Consider the following 20,966-nt stretch of genomic DNA (forward strand, 5'->3'; position numbering starts at 1 on the left):
AGAAAATAATATATTTACAATGATATTTTTCATGTTTCAGCCATTAGAACAGTTGGAAAATGTACAAAGGCATCTACGCATCATGGCTTTAAATCAAAAAGATGTTTTAGATTATGAAGTAATTTGCTTAATCTCCCCCCCCCCCCCCCCCACACACACACGCATCAACTGCATCACGAGCATGTGATGTCACAAAGATTGTGGTCAGTATTTGAGGAGAGCAGAAGTACAGATGTGTAACAACAGCAACAAAGTGGGTTTGTTAAATGAATTTATTCTAGTAAAAAACATCACAAATGATTGTCCAAGTACATCAGTATGCATCAAACCTGCAATATCACCATGTGTCTGAAACACATTGAACACATGTGAACTTACTTCCATAAACGGCAAAAATCATTAAAAACACAAGTGTTTCCCAAATATTTACATCTTTATGTTGCCGAAAAAAAACCGAGTGGATTAAAAATAAAGAGCTCATTAAAAATCAAGCAGGGATCTGCATATATCACTCCTCTACTAGACTCCTATGTTAAGATCACAATGAGTAAAATAAATACAGAAAACAGTACCTATGTCACGAGATGATCATAATACAAACAGTGGCATAATACCAGACAGGATAAAGCTCTGTCCTTCCAAAGTAAAGAAAAAACCATTGCAGTTTCAACAGCAATCAGCTCAAACACACTTAAGAAGCTTCGTTTGATGCAGCAGCTCCGTCCTCTGCAGTCTGCTACTGTTCCAAAACTCAACAATCGGTCACGTCTCAGAGGGGAGGGTTGTCCCCACAGATTTTGTTCAGGCCCTGCGGTCATAATCACTGACCATCTTCTTGAGGTGGTTCAGTTTGGACTTCAGATACTTACACCTGCGCTTCTTCACCTGATAATCTGCAGACTGTGGGGGGGTGATAGAGGGGTGCGTTAGAAAAAAACAAATAACACCAATAAGAGTATTATTGGACTGTCTTGTGATGACACTGCCATGTTAAATCTGTTTACGTCCTTTTTAGGACCAAATGTACCTTTTTGATGCTCTTTATCCTGTTGTACTCATCCAAGACATCCTGTTAGAGTGCAAATGACAAGACAATGAAAAATGACACCAACCCACATGATGTCTTGTTCAGATACATAGATACACAAGCTTTAAAAAAGGGACAGCTTGCTTCCTTTAAGCTCTCACCAGGTACTGTGGGCTCCCCTCCTCCAGCTCGTCCAGCTCTCTGTCCACCTCGGACAGATTCTTGTTGATGATGTCCAGCTCCGACTGCAGGTCCTTGTACTCCTGGTGTTCGCGGTCGAATTCACGCTTGCAGTCGTTGCGCTCCTTCTCGTTTGTTATCGGAGAAACTTCACTGAAGCAGAGAACAAGTGGAAAGAGAGAGGGGGGGAGGGGGGGGGGCGAAGGGATGAAAAAGGAAAATAAATTGCCAAAGGTAAAACAATATGTCAAAGCAATTAATGAAGACCATGCTTGGAGTTGGCAGTGGTGGAAAAAAACGAAATAAAATTGTGAATTACTTGTACTTTACTTGTTTATTTCATGTTTTGTGTTACTTGTTACTTCAGCTTGACGAGGTTTTAGAGTTAAAGGGATAGTTCACCGAAAATTTGATAATTCACTCAGTTAAGTACAACTCCATGTGAGTTCAGCGTTAAATAGTACTTTTTACCTCACTACATGCATCTGATAAAATTATCAATACTCCAAGAACATTTTGAATTGTGCAAACATATCTTACAATGGAATCTGTGTCATGTATTGAGTCCTAAAGTCATATTTTCTGATAGCAAGTTATCACACAAATTTCTAAAAACAAGTTTTGTTCTGCGAGTTAAATCGATGAAAATACAATTTGCAGTAAAGACTGAATAATGAATCTGCTATTTTGCAGTGCAAAATGATCATCATATAAAATATTTGAAATCAGCTGTACTTTGCAAAGGCATAATTAAAATGCAGATTACACAGGGACACAGGACTTGTATTAGTGTATTTTCACACATTTGTATTTTTTTTTTTTAAGGGAAAACCTGAGACTTATTTCCCCACATCTTTGAATGTAATTGACATGTGTTCAATTGGTCAATTTTTGAGTTGCAGCCAGAAAAAAAATTCAGCATTGTAATAAAACGTGTCCGTGCACTAATTTATAATTTATAAATGTCTGACAACAATAAGGCTTGGGGTCCTACAGAGACAGCTATGTTAAAGAGTTACATAATTTTTGTTAAAACAACTGTAGTTGGGCTCTGCTCAACACCAGACAAAAAAAGGGATTTCTCTCACAACACCGGAGCTGCAGGTCAACCGCTGCCTGATCAGTTGGTTTGTTCCCCAGAGTTAACCACGAAATAAAAATCTGAATACGGCTCCATATCAGGAGCTGAGATTTAAACCTTTTATATCCTCGTACCTGTCAAAGTCATTGTCGTCCAGCTCATCTCCTGAGGAGTTATAGTCGGTTTCATAGTCCTGTCCATCGGCGCGGCGAGGGCGACCTGCACGCCTCTTCTTTTGCCGTCCGGCCGAGCTGGCCACCTCGGAGCTACTGCTGTAGGGAGCCCCGTTCTGCAGCAGCGCGTGGTTTTCCACAAGAGGCCTGCAGGACAAACACAATCACAGTATTTTCTATTCAATTTGCAGGTTCCTTAATTCAATCAGGTATGGTCCCGTTGAGTTGACTTGTCTCATTTACAAGACCAGCATCTACAACACATAGTTGCAGACAATACTGAATATGATCACATTAAAAAAGCAACCACTGAGTTAAATAACTATGCTGAAGTAAAGAATAATTAGAAAGATGATAGACTCCTGTCATCTGCAAACTATCATCCCTTTAATTTCATAGTTTTTTCCTCATTCGCATTTGAAATCCTTCTGAAGTTCACTCCAGGCAGAAGGAGCAGTAAACCTGAACATGGAACAAACAAACACGACTCACAAGGACCCAAACGTAGGATGACACAGACCGCCTTGTAGCCAGTGACAAATCAAACATTTCAGACGCCCAGCTGAGACTTGCATATACACGACATCACAGGGATCTAACATCAGTGGTAAAAAATTTAGCAGCTAACGGGATAATCTGTTTTTTTTTAATTTAGAAGAAAAACAATGTTTTTTTTTTAACATGGTTGTTGAAACGAGCTTTAACAAAAAAACAATCCTCAAGTAAAACCCACAGGTTCTCAGCAGAAGAAAACTGTTGATTCTTCAGATTATTCCAGACGCAAGTGTTGTTCTTTGGCCTTGTTCAGACCTGGGGTCTGTGTCCAGTGATCCGATCATAGGGGAGTACTCGAGCGTGAAGGTAAAACAGTGTCAAACTTCACTACCTTCCAGTCTCTTTCCCGTAGGATGAAGCAAAGGGCAGCCTGACTGACTATGTGACAGGAATTGTTGATCTAGTAAACATGTCAACAGTGACGTCCTGTTTCCTTCATGACTGCATCGCTCTCTCATGTTTCACATAGTTTCGGTGTTACAGGAAGATGTGATGCATTTCAAACACATTGTTTCGTTGACAGCTGAAACCATTAGTTGATTGACTGCTATTCTGAACCCATTGTAATTTTCTATATGTTCTAATGTTGTACAGACTAAACTGTGAGATTAATCCAAAATAATCATTAGATGCAGCTCTGCCTCAGATTAGCGGGGAGGCTCTTTCTACTGAACCAGGTTTCTGCAGCATGTCACAGAGCCACATTACACATGGGTTCTAGGCTGAGTATCAGTAGATACTTTCACACTTTGCTTTCTCAATGCATGAAAGTAATTGGTTTAAATAACTTGTAGATATACATATATACATCCAAACACAAGTTGCAGTTTAATTTACACACCAACGTTGGTAGTTTTATGGTTTAACTGCTTAAACTGATGTGTGTGCCTCCTTTGGATTTGTGGCACAGCTCTAGTGTCAATTTAATGTATTTTCAGAATTTCCCAGCACGAAAAGTGAAAAGAAAAAAAACGAGAATAAAGCCTGATCCACATTATAACATAAGGACAAGCTCCCGCAAGTTTCTTGTTCTGAACACAGTGCATCCTCAGACATGCCCCTGTTGAACTGCACACTCTCTGTCTGTGTACTCACTGTGGTGAGTAGCTGTAGGGAGGTTTGTCGTAGTTGGTGCTCTCGTCATCCAGGTGGCTCCTGGAGCCTCTCAGCTTCTCAGGGTAATCTGCCATCGGGAGCGCTTCAGGGGCAACGGACACATTGTTCACCTGCAGAAGAATAAACCGGACATGCATAAGTAACATAGACAGAATTTGTTTAATGAAGAAAACAAGTACCTAGATCATATTCTGTTTTAAAGTCACAAACGGACAATCTGGGACGATCAAAAAATATCAAAAATACGAGTTATTGTTGTTGATGACTGTTGCTGAGACAAATCACGTGACACCGCCAACCTGGACGCTGAAAAAATGATAACCGATTATTGACGAGTAACAGTGAAAACAATCTTGATCCTCACACAGTTGCTTCAGTGACAATGACAATAATGGCCATTTGACGAGTGGCTGCCTGGAACAAACCTGCTTCCCCTCAACCATGTCTGGTATGATCTGCCTGCATGGACTTGTCCTCTGAAAAATACGGGACACACACACAGAGCTACACCCTGCTGCACGCCTCCAAAACAACTGTGTGGGTGTAGCACCCGGCAGCTACATGCATGTCTACATACGTGTAGCCTCAGCACTTTCAGACCTGTTCCCACAAGCTACAGGGAAGTCCACGCAGCCCGTTCCCAGTGACATGTTGCCGCTGTGGCCCTGGGTTTCTGCTGGCTGGTGGGCTTTGAGGCGCAGAGGACCAGTCGGACCTGCTCTTCCTCTTCACTGCTCTGAGGACATGGCTGAGCTGAATGTCATCACGAAATCCACCTTTTACAGAGTGACTCACCTGCTCATCACTACTTACTGGGTTAAATGTGAGAGTTGTTGCAAAGCACTTATGTGAATAGCTTCAGAAACCATGAGTCATGAAACAAAATTGCATTCGGATTATAAAATGCTCGAATATTGCGACATTATTAGGTGCAGGGTGTTATTGCTCCAGCTCTTCGTGCTTTATGACAGGGTGACATACGATTGAAACTGCTCGTCGTGCAGACGCCACACCCTGAAACCAAGCGGGCTATAAAGTAGGAGCTTGCTGCTAAATAGTTCCCCTTCCCCCGCTGACAAACAGGTTGTACAACTTGAAACCTAACCCAAACACAAACAGTCACTCACATGAAACAAGCAATTAGGACCAGCAAAGATAGCTTCTTTAGATTTGACCTACCTTGATAAATCTGATAGCAATACATCAAATGGCAGCTATTTTGAGAATAACTAAACTGTTAGTCGTCATTATTGTTTTTTCTTTTAAACCACCGATACATATTTTTTCTCTCTGAAATGACATCTTCAAATGTTTTTTTTGTTTGAGCCATCCGTCTGAAACCCAAAGACGCTGAGTTCCCCGTCATAGTTTAGAAAACTCAATCCATGTTTAGCATTTTTTCCTATTATCAATTATAAGAATTGTAGCTGACAAACTTCTAATTACTCAACTGAATAATTGTCGCAGCTCTGTAAAAGGTTTGATTCAATTATGAAGCAGAGATGTGAAATCTGCCTGAGTAACAGCTTCATAATTGTTAAGATTTCATTTAATACTTCTTTTTTTCAGTCTAAATCTCAAACACAAGATTTTAAATTGAAAGTTAAAACACATCAGACTTTCTATAAAAAAATCCTACGTCACCAAAACGAGAAGTAGCGATCTTTTTAACATCATTATAACCTGAATATCTTTGGGCTTTGGACTCTGGTCGGGCTACAAGCTAATGCCTTGGACTTAAGGGGATGTCAGGATGACAGTTCTTGGTCAAATGGTCAATAAAAAAATCTGCAGATTAACCCATCATAAAATGTATCAATCTTATAAAATTGTCTTTAAAATTGCTTAAAATCGTAAGACACAATTCAAGGTGCAGTCATAAATAATCTTGTTTTGTTTCAACAGTCCAAAATCCTAAAAAATTCTGCTTGAAATAATATAACTTAAAAGCTGAAATTAACAGATTTTCTTGAGGTTAAACATTTAAGGTCACACACCCATGCCTCCACATCCTGAGGTGGCGCCATCTCGTCGATGATCTTCACTTTCTTCCACAGAACGTTGCTCTTGCCAAAGTTTATGATTTTCTGGCGAGTCTTCAGAGCAAAGACGAGCATGACGATCAGAGCGACGGCGACCAGGAAGCCAAACACCACGGCGATGGCCTGAAACGAGAGGTGACACTCCGGGTTAGAACCAAATGCTCAGGTGCAGCTACAGGCCTGAGAGGAGGAAGTCAAATGGGTTTTGTTCACCTCTTGTGGTTCCACCACACAGTAGTGGTAGAGATACTGGTTGACGAAGACTCCTGCAGTCTGTGGTTGTTGGTACTGAGCACACAGGCCAGCAATCTGCATAGACTGGATGGACCCAGAGGACTGCGCCGTGGGGTTCACTGCCACCAAGTAAACTATGGCCGCAATTAGCATTAGCAGTGCTAGGATGGCACAGATGATCATCACTGCTAGGTAGAACTTCCTGCTCTCTGATAGGCTTTGATGGGACACAATGATGATGAAGATGGCCAGGCAGGCAATGAAGGTGATGGCTGCCATGGCAATGATAAACCCTTTGCCTGCTCGGGGATCATTGTAGTTCCCTCCCAGGCTACCGTAGCCATAGTTGTTTCCAGCTCCATATCCGCCGCCTCCATAGGAGCCACCATAACCGCCACCACCAAATCCGCCGCCGCCATAACCGCCGCCGCCATAACCGCCGCCGCCATAACCTCCCCCTACACCCCCGAAGCCACCCATGGCTCCCTGGCTGTCCCAGGCCAGAGTGGAGGCTACACAAGCAAATATGCCGACGCACATCACGATGACTATGATGCCCATGATTTTGAGGATGCCTGGTGGAGACGTCCAGCGGTAGAAATGCTGGAACTCATCATCTGGATAGTAAGAGTAGGCCGTCTGCGGAGCGGCGGTGCTGTCAATTCAGAAAAAAAACATTAAAAGTTATTATCTGAGTGTGGTGGTTAATGAATCACATCAGCTGGAGTGAAGCAAAGAAAAGCAAACAAATAAACAATGGTGGAATACTACACAACACACTACTGACTCTATATCAATTAAAAGGTCCAGTGTGTAGGACTTATTTAAAGGCCGAAAAGGAGTATACATTTCATAATGATGTTTTCATTTGTGTATAATCAGCTAAACTAAGAATCACTTTCATTACTGTAAAATGAGTCTATATATCTACTTCAAGAGCGGGCCTCTTCCTCCATGTCTCTACAGAAGCTCAGAGTGGACAAACTAAACTCTGCCTTTCTAGGAGATAATTTCAAAATTATGATTTTTTTAAATTCAAATCATAAAACTATAATATTCCATTTTTTTTTAAGTTGCTGAACATCTTTGAGGGAGCAAAAATTCAAGAAGGAAAAACGTTCTACCTGAACAGCCAGGCCATCAATTATGTCTAAATGTAATAATCAGACTCTGGATGGATCAGATCACATTGTGTCAGCGACTTCGTCAACAAAGTTTTGACAAATGATTATCATTGCAAATCCACTTTTCAACAACAGAAGACTTACTATCCATCTTCCTCGTAGGGAGGGGGACTCCCATGGGGCCCCGAGGACATTGCTGCTGGATCTAGTGGGTGCTGCCCTTATAAAAGAATCTGCAAAAAGAGTCCTGTTATTAGAAATGTACTTTTATGTACAATAACAATTCTCTAGATTGGTCTGTACACATTTAGGAAATAGTCGCAATCACCTGAAGACATCAAACCAAGATAAGGGAACACATTACCACCTTGAAGAAGCTCGAAATAAAGATGCGTTTGGAATCGAATCAAAACTCAGATTTTTTTGTCGAAATTAGAAAACAAGAACAGCAAAATGAGCGAAATTAAAGGATGAAGGGCACTACCACACCTGGCAGCCAACATGGAAGTGAAACACCACTTTACTTCTTGTTTTTTTAGGAGTCAAGACTACGAAACTACATGTTTCCGTGCGTGCGGCCACCTGCAGCGGGTTGGCGCTGAGACGCTGTTCACTCTGCAGATCACTGATCTACAAGCAGTATCCAACAACACACCTGGGTTCGCTCGGTTCAGCCACAGGGGACTGGTTCACGGAGATTTATTTTAAAGTGAAGTAAAAGACGCTCGTGCTCGTCACTTACCTGTTGCTCGGTGCGTCTCACCTGGGCTGTGTCGACTGAAACTGCAGCAGCGAACAAAAACAGTCACACCCAGATCACCCCCCCGCCGCACAGGTGTCACCCATATACAGTCTATGGTGTCACCTTACCGGAGGATCCCCTGACAGGAAGTACCTGAGTCAGGCTTCGTCCAAAACACCTGCTAATACGGAAGGACATGGACATTTTATTTTTTGTTAAAGTGAAGAATCAGTCATTCAGTCCTGGTTAACATCTGATCCAATCCTGATATAGACTGAGACAAAGGTGTAAGACCAACCGCCTCCAGCTCTTATTCATCCCAACAGGAAGCATCTCGCTTCAGCCATGTATCTCAATGAGCGTTTTGCACTTTGTCCGGCACATTTTACACTCTGGTGTAAAAGCCAGTTCTTGTTTTTAATCTTTAATGCGTTATCTCCTTCTAGTGTTCCATCATTTAAAGGGTTTTTGGTCCAGGTGCAACATTCAAGTCACTTTTATTCTGCATTATTATTCTGGGTTTTATACGATATGTTCGTGTGAACAGTTTTTCTTTTTGTTTGTTACACAATGTACTGTTGTGCAGTGCAGCTGCTGTAGCACTTTGGCCCAAGCAAAACTTCCCCTTGTGGACAATAAAGAATATTTGTTTTGAATATTCTTAGTAGTATTATCAAATAGGAGTGAACAGAATATATATATATATTTTTAGCTTTTAAGACCAATCCCTAGATTAAATAAATAAAAAATTAGGGAAAATTAGATAAATATTAGAGTGCTTATGACGATAATAAAAAAAGAATATTCAACTTAGCTTAGCACCTTTCAAAACCAATCTTATCAATCCCTTCTAAGGTCATCTGAGGTTATATGTTATTATTTGTATCTTGGCTAATTGTTGAGTTTAGAGCCACAAATCATGAATATTTTCTTCACCAATTAATCAGACTTATTTTCTTGATTAATACAAATATAAGCAGTGAAAAATGCCAACGTTGCTTGTTTGTCACAAACTCAAAGATAATCAGATTGAGACAAATAACAGCAGCAAACTAACATTTGGGAGGCTAACAAATCATTTTCCAGTATTTTTGCTTGGAAATACAAGATTATCCAAAGTTATTTCTAATTTTTTTTTTGTCAATCAATACAAATTAATCAACTCCTTTCATCTTTACTTTGCTTAACTTAACATAGCACCTATTATTTACAGTCAAAAAGACAAATGGTATGAAAAGTCAAAGACCACAGACTCAAGTGTATTCTGAGGACAGGAAGCACCAAGCCTTTAAATTATGAAAGAATATGGACATTTACAGCAAAATATTTACAGTTACACTTGCAAACACATAACAAATGGGTTTCTTTCAACAGCATTTCCATTCACTCAAGAGGTTCAGCGTGTACAGTGGCATCAAGGGGACAAATGGAGGGAGACACAGTATTTATGCACTCAGGATTTTTAAGTAAAAATAAACTACAAAATGTTTAATCTATGAAATGGAAGGACAAAGACACGCTTTAGGACATACACATTTCCCACGTCAGACATTTGTCAGTTGCATATAAAAAATTTAAAAGAGTGTGCAGTTCAAACAATCCTAACTATCATCACAGTAGTTGAAGAAAACAACAAGGGATTTGTCCAGACAAGCAGTGGTTTTTCATTTCTGGCTGGGAAGTTGTGAAATCAATATGGACAGGTGACAAACATGAAGACTGACAGAGAGGACAACGGACGTGCAGAGGAAGTAAACCTGGACAGCAATAATGCAGAAAATGTTATATATTTTTTCTTCTTCTGCCTCCTCTAGCATTTCCCACTAAGTACAAACATTCACATATTAAGTGGTTAGCATTTGATACAATTATAGTCACAGTATCTCTCACACACACACACACGCACACGCACGCACACACACACACACACAAAGTAAGAACCGCCCAGTTTAAAGGCGTAATTTGACATGTTGGGACATACTGTATGTCTATTTGCTTTCAGGTGGAGCATTGGAAGATCAATCCCACTCTCATATCAGTCTATTATTTATAAAGCTACAGCCAGGGGACTGCTTCATTTATATGCTAACTTAGCATAGAGACTGGAAACCAGGGTGTACAGCTAGCCTCTGTCCAGCTATAACAAGAAATGCATACAAGCACATTTAAAGCTCACCGTCACACTATAACTTGTTAGTTCAAATCACTTAAGGTGTAAATATGACAGGTCAGTGTTTTACAGAGGATCCTGTGCAAGACTATTTTTACTTCCAAGAAAATAATCCTGCACTTAACTTTCTGTAAAACAGCAAATTGTCATTTTTGCACAATAAAAAGATATGACTTGTTAGTTTTGAGCTTGGACGTGCATGTGGTCTTTGTGTTAGGTTAAGTCGTCTCATTAAACCTCTTCCCAACATGTAGAACTATCCCTTTAGCATAAAATGACATGTGTTCTACACGTGGGCCTTAATAAACTCAGACACAAAAGCTGTTGATAAACGTTTGTCAGGGACAGCTGCTATAAAGATTTGAAAACACAAAGGAGGGTGAAATCCCACTGGTGCTCCTGGGTTCATGACTGGGTTTCACCACTGGTACCTGCTTAACCGTCAGCGGAAGTTCTGTTTGTGCTCAGTGGTGTTCTCTTGTAGAGACGCCTCAGAGTTCTAGTCGTATCCATCGTTCCACTCCATGACTTTATCGTATTCTTGGATCTTCTGCTTGATGTGAGACAGTTTGCTCTTCAGGTATTCGCAACGCTCCTTCTTCTCCAGGAACGTTGGGTCCTGAGATGATGGAGCAGAAACACACACAGGAATTCAAATCTAATTCAGCTTTCATTTCATTTCCACTGTTTAGGAGAAGTTACTTATGTGACTTCCACAATACAATAGGGATAACACTGGTGATACTCAACGAATGAACTCCCTTGAGTTTGCTCCGATAACTTCAGGGTAAGAGGTCCAACGACTCAAATCCAAATATATATTTAATAGAGCTGTGAAAAATAACGCGTTAATGCGTTATGATTAAATTACAGGATTAATTCGTTTTTTTTTTAACGCATTTAACGCATGCGCAGAAGGACCTTCCAATTCCGCCGCCTCTGCACTAGTTGCCGCTCTAATGCAGTCAGACGGCAGCTGCCATTCAAACAAACAAACAACATGGATAATTCTGATGAACCTGAGGACCTTCTGGACGGGAAGATCGTGTTCCAAAAAAACAAAGATCGAACATTCAGTAAAACCAAGGTGATATGCACACTCTGCGAGAAGACGTTATCGTTTCACCGTAGCAATACCCGCCTAACCACCGCAACGTGAAGCATGTGTTGGTCGGCGAGGGGCGTTCAAGTGGAATGCGCCAAACCAGACTCACTCGCCGGACACATTGTGCAAAAGAAGCGGTTAGCTTTACTGTCAGAGAATTTGAACAAGTTAGTTTGCCTCACCAACTGGCTAAAGACCGAGTAGCTAAGAGGGCCTTTAGAGGCATTAGATTGTATCATGGTGTGGTTAATGGTTGTGCGACAAAAAATATAAAAAATGTCAACCATCCTATGGCTAAGAAGCTCAAATAATTTCTGTTTAATTAAAAAAAAAAAGTTTTATTCAACCACACAATGGCTAAGGAACCCGAATTCTGTTTAGGATGAAGATTATATTAATGTTCCATATGGAAAAGCAATGATAACTGCTGAAGAACTGCTGAGTTGCAGCACAAAAGAAAAGTTAAATGTCATAAATCTTGTTTTCACAAAAATATTCCGAAAAAATCGGTAATGTGATTAATCATGATTAATCCATAGAAACCTGTGATTAATTTGATTAAAAATTTTTAATCATTTCACAGCCCTAATATTTAAATATATATAAAACTGGAAAATTTAAATCAATTTAGATACTTCTGTCAGACAAACTCAACACTGACACATGCATAAAGGGAATGTTACCACTGACAGGCGACTAAATTAAATGCACTTTTATCTTGATTAAAATGAAAGATTTCTCCAGATTTGAAAAAGACGGAAAAGTAATCAGAGCACCCACTATTAACTTACTACCTGTGGTGTGAATAGGAAGTTTGTTTAATGTATCATTCTTGTGCCCCCGTGTTCAAAAGAATGGCAAGGGCACACAAATACTATAGATAACAAGAACGACAGAATAACACATTACATAAAACACAAATATTTAGATTATTTTACAGTATTATGATTCTGTGGGGGTGATATGTATTCTGATACAGGATTAATCTACTGCTGTCGAAGTTTGAAGGAATAATAATGAACGTGGGAAAACAGCACATCAGTCAAAACATGGACATGAAAATGGTCTCACATTTTTCTTCCTTCGGTATTCCTGAAGGATCCTGGAAATACGATCCACCTCCTATAAAAAGAGAACAGACTTTATTACATCTAGGTCAAACGGATGTTTAAGATTTATGAAAATTAAGAGCCATCACCCAGTACAAAAGTAAAAATCTGCCACCTCTGGATGGAGCAGAGGAGGAAATTAAGGGTGGAGGGGAAGTACAGAGGAGACAGGAAGTGCAAACAGGAAATTACAGGATAGGGAAATGAGGTGCACTGGAACGACAAAAAGACTGGGTGCAGTTTTGTGCTCGATGACACACGCAATCAGACCAAAAGGGCAAGAGTACAGCACAGCTCAGTGTGTGGCAATCAAAGTATCTGTGCAGTTGGTGGAACAGAACTGTCTGGAGCACACACATTAAAACCACGATCTGATCTACTTTGATTAAAGGAGGCGGGACGTGAACACACTTTTAAAGTTTCTCATTCTACTTTTTGTCGAAGCTCACTGGTTTAGAGTAGCCGTATTTCAGATATATCCCAGTGAATACGCGGCGTTGATGTCAAAGAGTGTTTGTGGTGATAACAGCCGACAATGGTGGCAGGGTGCATTAAACATGATCATGTGAACTCTGCAGTGGAGTTAATACATCACTTCCTGTCTCTGTCACCTTCTTGCCTAAGTAATGCTGAGGATTTGATGCTGTTGTGAATACGTAATGTCTGAAAACGGCTTTAGGGAGAGACCAGTTTCTATTAATTTCTGTTTCCTTGAGAATCAAAGACTTGAGAATGCTGTAAAAAAAGAAGCGGGGTGGGGTTTATGTGACAACAACAAACTCCTGAACTTCAGATCAAATACATCTCATCCTCTTTGGAAAGAAATAAAGAGGAAATAATAGATCTAAGCTTCCTAGAATAGAGTGAACTTCCTAGAATGTCAGTGAAGCCTTCAGCAAATCAGGGCAATGGTCTGTTCTATTCTGCAGCTGCCTGGCTCATGCACATTTTTAAGGTCATGTGACTTGCTGACGTACTGCAGCGCTGAAAAAAGTCGGATAAAATGTCTAAGCAGCCTGTATTGTGTTAAGTCGAGCATGCAGCCTTGATGTGACACTCAACGCAACAACAACCTCTTGGTGGCACCAGAGCAAAGTCCCAAGATCACTTAAGTCATCAGGACACATCGTCTACAGAAAGTTTCATGGCAATCCTTTTCAAAGCTATGAAGACATTTATTTTTTGGCTATTATTATTGTTATGATTATTGAAATGGAGTTGAAACAAATTGTTTTTGTTCTAGGCAATTACAAGTATAAAGCCCAGGACTTCATCTACACCTTAACTGAGATCACATTCTGGCGGATCAATAAATCATATGCAGACACGCGTAAAGAGAGTGAAAGGAGTCTTCTCAAAAGATAAGAAATGTGAAACCAGTTACCATCTGGCTGGTTGGGTTCTGGGGCAGGCCACGCATCATGGCGTCCATCTCATCAAACTTCTTTTGGGTGGCCTGCACATCTGCGTGGAGCTCTTTGTACTCGGCGTACTGGTCGTTGAACACAGCTCGGTACTGGTCCCGCTCCTCGTCTGTCCGTACGGTTTTGTACTTACTGCAGGGGGGAGGCACAGAAACACATGTCTTTCTTATACATATGATCATAAATTATACTTACTGGCTACTACATACTGTGAAAAGAATCCTCGGACCAGTCTCGTTTAAAATGAAAATAATCCTCAGTTGCTGACCTACTGTGTGCTTCTTTTTTTCAGCATCACTTACGCAATATAGTCAGGCACAATAACCGGTTTTGGAATGTGTCCTGATGGTATAGCTCCCTGTAGAATCTGCGCTGGCCCAACCTTTCGAGCAGCCTGGATGGGAACGACTGATGACTCCTGGGCCTGTTCGGGAGTTTTGAGTACATGAGCTGGACCTGGAGCAACCAATGAGCGAGCAGCTCGCATCTCAGAGGGCAGCATCTGTGCAGGACAAACAGACAAAAACACTTTCTGGTCAATACATAACTTATAATTACAATTTACTGTTTAAAGAATAGCTTGACCAATATTCTATTATTATACATAAACTATTATAAACATTAACTGTCTTGGCTCAGTTGACTTCACTGAGATGAGGAGATCAATATTGATTGATATCAAATAAGTCGTCTATGATCAAAGAGTTAAGGTAAAGCTTCACACTCAACCAACCAACATGTTGCATCATTTTAAGCAGCGGACATGCTTGTCTGGGTTAGGACGCCATCAGCACTTTTAGGCACTAGAGGCGGTGGACTATTGGCAGAAAGTTGGATTGTGGGCTCTGGTTCGAATCCAGAGACCGAACGGAGTGACAACAAAAAAACAACATACCTGGACGGACAACACCTGGATCTGTTCCACACTGTCAAAGTGCCTACCCCACCCCACTGTCTAAGTGCCCCTGAGCCAGGCACCTTACTCCCCTAACACCTGCTCCCCGGGGCGCCGTGCATGGCTGCCCACTGCTCTGTGTGTCCTCCTGTGTACACCAGATGGGTCATAGCAGAAAACAAATTTCCCCCCTTGCATGTCATGTGTGTGGCACAATAAATGTATCTTAGGCATCATGTGAAAACATCAGAATTAGCATGATTTAATATGTTTGGCCACAATGATTTAATATGCTGCAAATACAGTTTTTTATGTTTATTTAGAATTTCTGTAGGCTAATGAGGCGACCAGGTAGAGTGCATTGAATGGGCTGTGGCCGAATTACTTAATCTAGAGATAACAGGCATTTCCCCCCCTGTGATATCAGTTGAATAAGATTTTGTTCCGATGACTTTTAACATAACAGCTGCTGGCCTGTTGCACTGTAGTCTGAGTAAGAAGATGATTGTAGCAACAGCCTGTTTTTTAAGTATGCAAAATCCCAGATAGCGTTGGGCTAGTCCTTAAAGATTAAGCAGAAGCAGAAGATCCCAAGACCAAAACCTTTAAAACAAACCAAACACAAATAAAGCTGGCTGAGACCTTACCTCCAGGCCGTTCAGCTCCCGGTACCTGCGTGCAGCCTCATGTCTCCACAGCTTGAGACACACGATGGCTCCAATCAGATAAATAACCATTGTGACAAACAGAAAGATGATGGCAGCAGTCTGGCCAGCCTCTGTTCTGCAGAACGCACCATTGATGCCATTGTTGAAGACTGGGTAGGAGCAGAGCCCTCCACGAGTTGTGTCACGTACATAGATAATGGCTGGGTGAAAAAAAGAGGGGAAAAAAACAAAAGAAACAGTTTAAGTGTTTAAGAAAATCTCTTTCAACGATCGTTCAACTAAGATAAATTTATTCTTACTTTTATGTTGCCACCTCAATAAAATGGAGGTTAGGTAATTTTGCGTGTGGTGGTCAAAGCAATAAACAATTATCACACGGGAGAACTTTCCCTCATCTGTGTACCTGTCACTCACAAGCTGTTGCGAGTGAGAGCGAAACTCATTCACTCAATTTTATTCAAACCATTTATTTAAAGTATCGTGTATCCAAATCGCACTAAATTCAACAGGCCATTAACAATACACATACCAAGTGTGAAGCTGATAAGATGAAGGTTCTCAAGCTATGTGAGACCCACAGTTGACTGAATATCTTTGGATTTTGGAATATTGGTCATTCATCACAAGACATTTCAGGATGTCTCTTATATAATCTCAATTTTACATAATATACTTAATAAATAATACATATAATCACCACATTATTAAAAAGTAATGATTAGCTGCGTCTCTAGGAAAATGTTTGTGTGATTTGGGTGTACAGCTCTGTTACCCACCTGCTGCCATGTAGAGCACTGCCAGAGCCAGGTTCAAGATAAACTCAGTCACGGGCCACCATGAGGAGTCCAGCAGAATGGTGCGGTAGTACATGGTCATCCCCAGCACTAATAGAATCACAGTCATCAACCAGGCCAGCCCTGCCACCACCAACACAAAAGGGGTTTTGGGGCCTGAGTAGTAGGACCCCCCTGTGATGGCTCCACTGTAACCTCCTCCGTATCCTCCCCCAGGAGAGGAGTATCCATACATGTTGAACCATTCATTGTCTTTATGGATGTAGGCACAGACGCAGGCAAACACAGCAGCTCCTAGCAGGAGCTCAATACATCCTAGAATCCTCAGCAGGCCTGCCCAGGACTTCATGTAGTCGTAGCGCTGATGGTACTCCTCCACTCGCTCACTGTAGGTCAGACCCGTGCGGTAGGTGCGCCCTGACACAGACTCCTGAGGATCCGGTACTTCCAGAAGCTCCTTTCTGGAGTTGTAGCTACCTGAGCCCCCATAGGGATCCCTGTATGACCCAGGAACAGAGGGGGACTGAGGGGGTGAGCAGCGCTGCCCTCCAGTGGTGCTATTGTTATTGTTAACCGAGGATTCAGGCATGGACCACTTGTCACTGCCCACGTTGCTTCCTCTGAAGAAGTTCTTCCAGGAGTCTGGGACGAAGCGGTGGACTGGCTTGATGTCGATGGCGGGGTCGAGGTCTGGGTGACTGTTGTCCTCGCTGCCGCTGGGATCGAACTCGAGCCCCACAGGAGGCTGCTCTGGCAGAGGTGGGGCCGGGAGGGGGTCGGCGCTCTTAGCGAGATGAGGGGCTCTCTGCCCTCTCAGTGGCTGCAGATCGAAGGAGTCTTCTCGGGGTAAGGAGCCGTGTGGTACCTGGTCATAGAGGGGCGCCTGGCGGACTCGCTCAGGTCGTCCCTGAAAGCCTCCTCCATAGGACATGAGGATACTGATGGTCCCTGAGAATGCACAAGGGCAGACACATGCATTTATTCAGTATTGTTTAAGTGTGTTTCAATCTACTAGATTCAATAATTAAAGAACAGCTGCAACTCGCTGTTATAATAAAAATTTTTTTTAAATTTAGTTGATCCGCTTAAAAAATGTTGGGAATTGTTTACATAGTTAACCGTTTAAATCCTTATCCAGAAGATATGCGAAACATTTGCTGTTCCATCTTCTCAGATGTAAGAATTTGGGTTTTGAACTGTTGGCTTGTCAAAAGAAGCAACCTGAAGACATGTTGGGCAGTAAAGTTATTTCCTTGAACAACCAGTTGCTCCATGAAATGTGAAAAACAAACTCTGATTGTGTTTTTTCAGAGCCACGGTGTGCCTTCAAATCTCTTGTTTTGTTTGGCCCAACAGCAAAAACTCAAGGATGTTCCATCATCTGAAATATAAAACATTTTCAAACTTGAGAAGTTGAAAGGAATATTTAAGGTTTTTGCTATAAAAAGTCAACAACCAGAAACCAAGACTGGATCATCAGAGTAGCTGGCCGAGATTTTTTTGCAGATCAACTAACTTTTTGTTGCAGCCACATTTCTCGAAGTGTGGACTTCACAAACAGATATATACAATTTACAATCCCAGAGGAAAAAGAGAAGCAGGCAGGCCACCATCTGATTATTAGCCTCAGCTCATATTATCATCAATTCAAATCACTGAGAGAACAGAGTAGGCAAACAGGAAATACAAAAAGGAAGAAGCCAAAAGATTTGGAAAAAATTATGTCCAGGAGAATTGAATTCGATAAATAATTTTACGCCACACCCGCTGAAATCAAACTAAAGAAAACTAACCCTGGAACTTGAGGTCACCAGAGAAAAAACCCTTCAGCCAGAGATCTAGCGAGTAAAGATGTTATCCCACCATCCTCCATGCAAGCTGAGTTAAGAATGCATATTTATGCTGGAACTAAATTAAGCAACAGGTCGGACTGAATCTGATTCCCCCTGTTGTGTGATAACTGCTGCTCATGTATTGTATCCAGGACAACACAACTTTAACAGGGCTTGTTGCAGACAGCACAAAAATACATTCCCAACTTCCAACCAACCCTTAGATCCCATTTGCGTAAAGTGGATTTTATCTTGAGAGGTAAAAAATGATATGAACTGTGCTTGAATACCTTTCACACGCAGTCACTCAACACGACTTACATTGGCCCACAGGTCAGAATGCAAACCTGGTATGAACAGAGATTTTGCTGAGGAATCACCTGTAAAGACAAAAAAAGGTTTTAGATGTGAAGGCTGGATATTCTAAACATGATGATGTTCAACCGCTTGTTCTGTCAGAGTTGTCAAGATGTGAATTTAAACATGTCAGGCCTACATTGACATAAAGTCTGTAGAATAAAAAAAAAAAGAAAACCCGATTCACCTCGACCTGAACTTACTAAATCAGCTGATGGGTTTACGTGTATGGCACCACGTTTTCTCTGAGATATTTGATTAATTTGTTATGTTGCATGTTAGAAACGTTATTAACTCGCAGTGAATCCTCCATCGGATCTGTTGCTGTTTTCTCACATCGGCTCATTTGGACATTCTGTTGAGTTATTGCTAGTGAGCTGGCCAGAGAAACTACCACAGAGCCCCTCAATCGAACATTTGCATTCTCAAATACAGGGCTAGGGAGAACTTTCAATAAATACTAACTTATATGTTCAGTAGATTAATAACTACCTTCTGCAGAAAATGTCAGAAAATAGGGAAAAAATCTGCCCAAAAATATTTAATTGCTAACAATATAAAAACCGAAGAGGCAGCAAATCCTCACATTTAAATATGTGAGCCGTCCTGTGGACCAGTTCATCTCACACACCTTAGATTTGATCAGCTCCGCAGAGCAAATACTGAAAGTCATGGTTCAAACGTATTAAGCTCACAAAGACAAGACAGCGATGTGCAGTCACAAGAACCAACAACAGACAAGTTCAATATTGGCTTGTTATCAAGTTATTACAGGGATACACCGCCATGCTTGTTATTTTAAACAGGAAACAGCAGTCATCACACAACACAAGTTTAGATGAGCCCCACAGATCAGGGCATGTTACCTGGGCAACCAGGTAATTCCACACACTTTTGTTCCCACTGAAACCAAAATTTGAAGTACCTGTAAACTCACAATCCACCACACTGAGTTGAATCTTGTAAGAATTACAGACATGTAGCTCAACACTTGATCTCACATCCAAAATGACATAATGCAACTGAAAGACTTCACACACACTAGTAGATCACTATTATATTTTAACTATAGCGAAAACGTACACAGAAATAATTATATTCTGCAATATACAAATATTGCAGAATATATATGGGAGATCACACTCCCATATCCTGATAGAAGTCCTTCTATCTTCAGATAACCAACATATTATTCTTACTTGTTACTCTTTCTTAACAGTGTAAATTGGGTCTTTGTACATGTAAGATGTCACAGCGGCTGTTGTCTTTCGGGTTCATGATTATTCGTTAAACAAAAGTTCCTTGTAACGTCTGAGCCTGGGATTTGTTTTGGGCTCTTGACAGCACTTAAGTGGCTCTAATCCTTCTGCCACTACTACTCATCTATTGTTCTAATAATACTAGTAAGTATGGGCTTTATCATCAGTATTACTTGATGCTGTACATTGTAACTATCTATGGTTCATATAGCACATATCTAGTTTTAATACTATGTTTTTTTTACATGGTTTCCTATTTTAATAGTCATGCTTGCATAAACACACGAAACCTGATTCCTTGAATGTGTAAACTTACTTCTGACTAACAGTCTAGCTCTTATTCTCATTCTAAACACAATCTGAATACAAACATCAGTTCTAATCTACTTCTCTCTAAACACAACATCTTTTCGACAGAGACACCGTCGGGTTTCTCTCTGTAACTCAGTAATGTAATAAGAGCTCAACTCTGAGAGGAGGAGTGTGCGCAATACAAATGAAGTACTCGTTCTGAGGGTTGGTTAAAACGGGAAGTCCGTGTTGGAAGCTATCTGCCGATGAGCATAATAAACATGTGTAGCGGTAAAGTGAGTAACTTCCAGCCGTGGGCCTCAGCAGCGGAGCACAGCAGCTGGCTCACAGACAGAGGAGAAAGTCCACCCTCCACCTTGTTCTCCGTCCGTCTGCTGAACCAACCTGCTGCTGTTCCCTCTCTCTGTGTGTGTGCAGCGTCCTAACATGTCCTCTCCTGTTGTTTCCCACCGGTGGAGTCACGGCGGCGGCTGCGGAGCCAAAGTTCCCTCGAGGGGAACAAAGTCTCCTGAAGACTCGTTCGCTCCGGACACAACTAGACACGAAACGCTCTCAGTTAAATTCGAAAAACTTCTCTGCGGCTGGAAGTGAGGCTGAAGGCTCGGCTCAGCTAACCCGGGATGTGCGGGCGGCGTGCGGGTCTCCTACCTTGTTCTTCTCCTGCTCCTCGTCTTCCTCGTTCCCATTCCAGTAACGTTACACCGCAGGTTCCCCCCGCAGAACACCACGTGACCTGCCCATCCCTCTGACGTCACCCGGACACAGGC

The 20,966-nt window shown here is 41.4% G+C and overlaps 1 protein-coding gene across 1 annotated transcript; it reads right to left on the reverse strand.

The window, feature by feature from the left end:
• Positions 1 to 254: 254 nt before the first annotated feature.
• Positions 255 to 20,923, reverse strand: marveld2a (MARVEL domain containing 2a). The gene is made up of 18 exons (XM_053411693.1): positions 20,848 to 20,923; positions 18,562 to 18,651; positions 16,422 to 17,387; positions 15,625 to 15,845; positions 14,385 to 14,584; positions 14,043 to 14,214; positions 12,621 to 12,671; positions 10,946 to 11,063; positions 8,275 to 8,315; positions 8,093 to 8,162; positions 7,677 to 7,752; positions 6,388 to 7,063; positions 6,130 to 6,297; positions 4,112 to 4,242; positions 2,423 to 2,608; positions 1,189 to 1,360; positions 1,028 to 1,069; positions 255 to 900 (listed from the first exon to the last, which is right to left on the reverse strand). Exons 3-18 carry the CDS (start codon positions 17,368 to 17,370, stop codon positions 802 to 804), a joined length of 3,372 nt encoding a protein of 1,123 aa, XP_053267668.1. The 5' UTR covers positions 17,371 to 17,387; positions 18,562 to 18,651; positions 20,848 to 20,923; the 3' UTR covers positions 255 to 801.
• Positions 20,924 to 20,966: the final 43 nt, after the last annotated feature.

The sequence above is a fragment of the Pleuronectes platessa genome, chromosome 19, assembly GCF_947347685.1.
Source record: "Pleuronectes platessa chromosome 19, fPlePla1.1, whole genome shotgun sequence".
Taxonomy (NCBI): Eukaryota; Metazoa; Chordata; class Actinopteri; order Pleuronectiformes; family Pleuronectidae; genus Pleuronectes; species Pleuronectes platessa.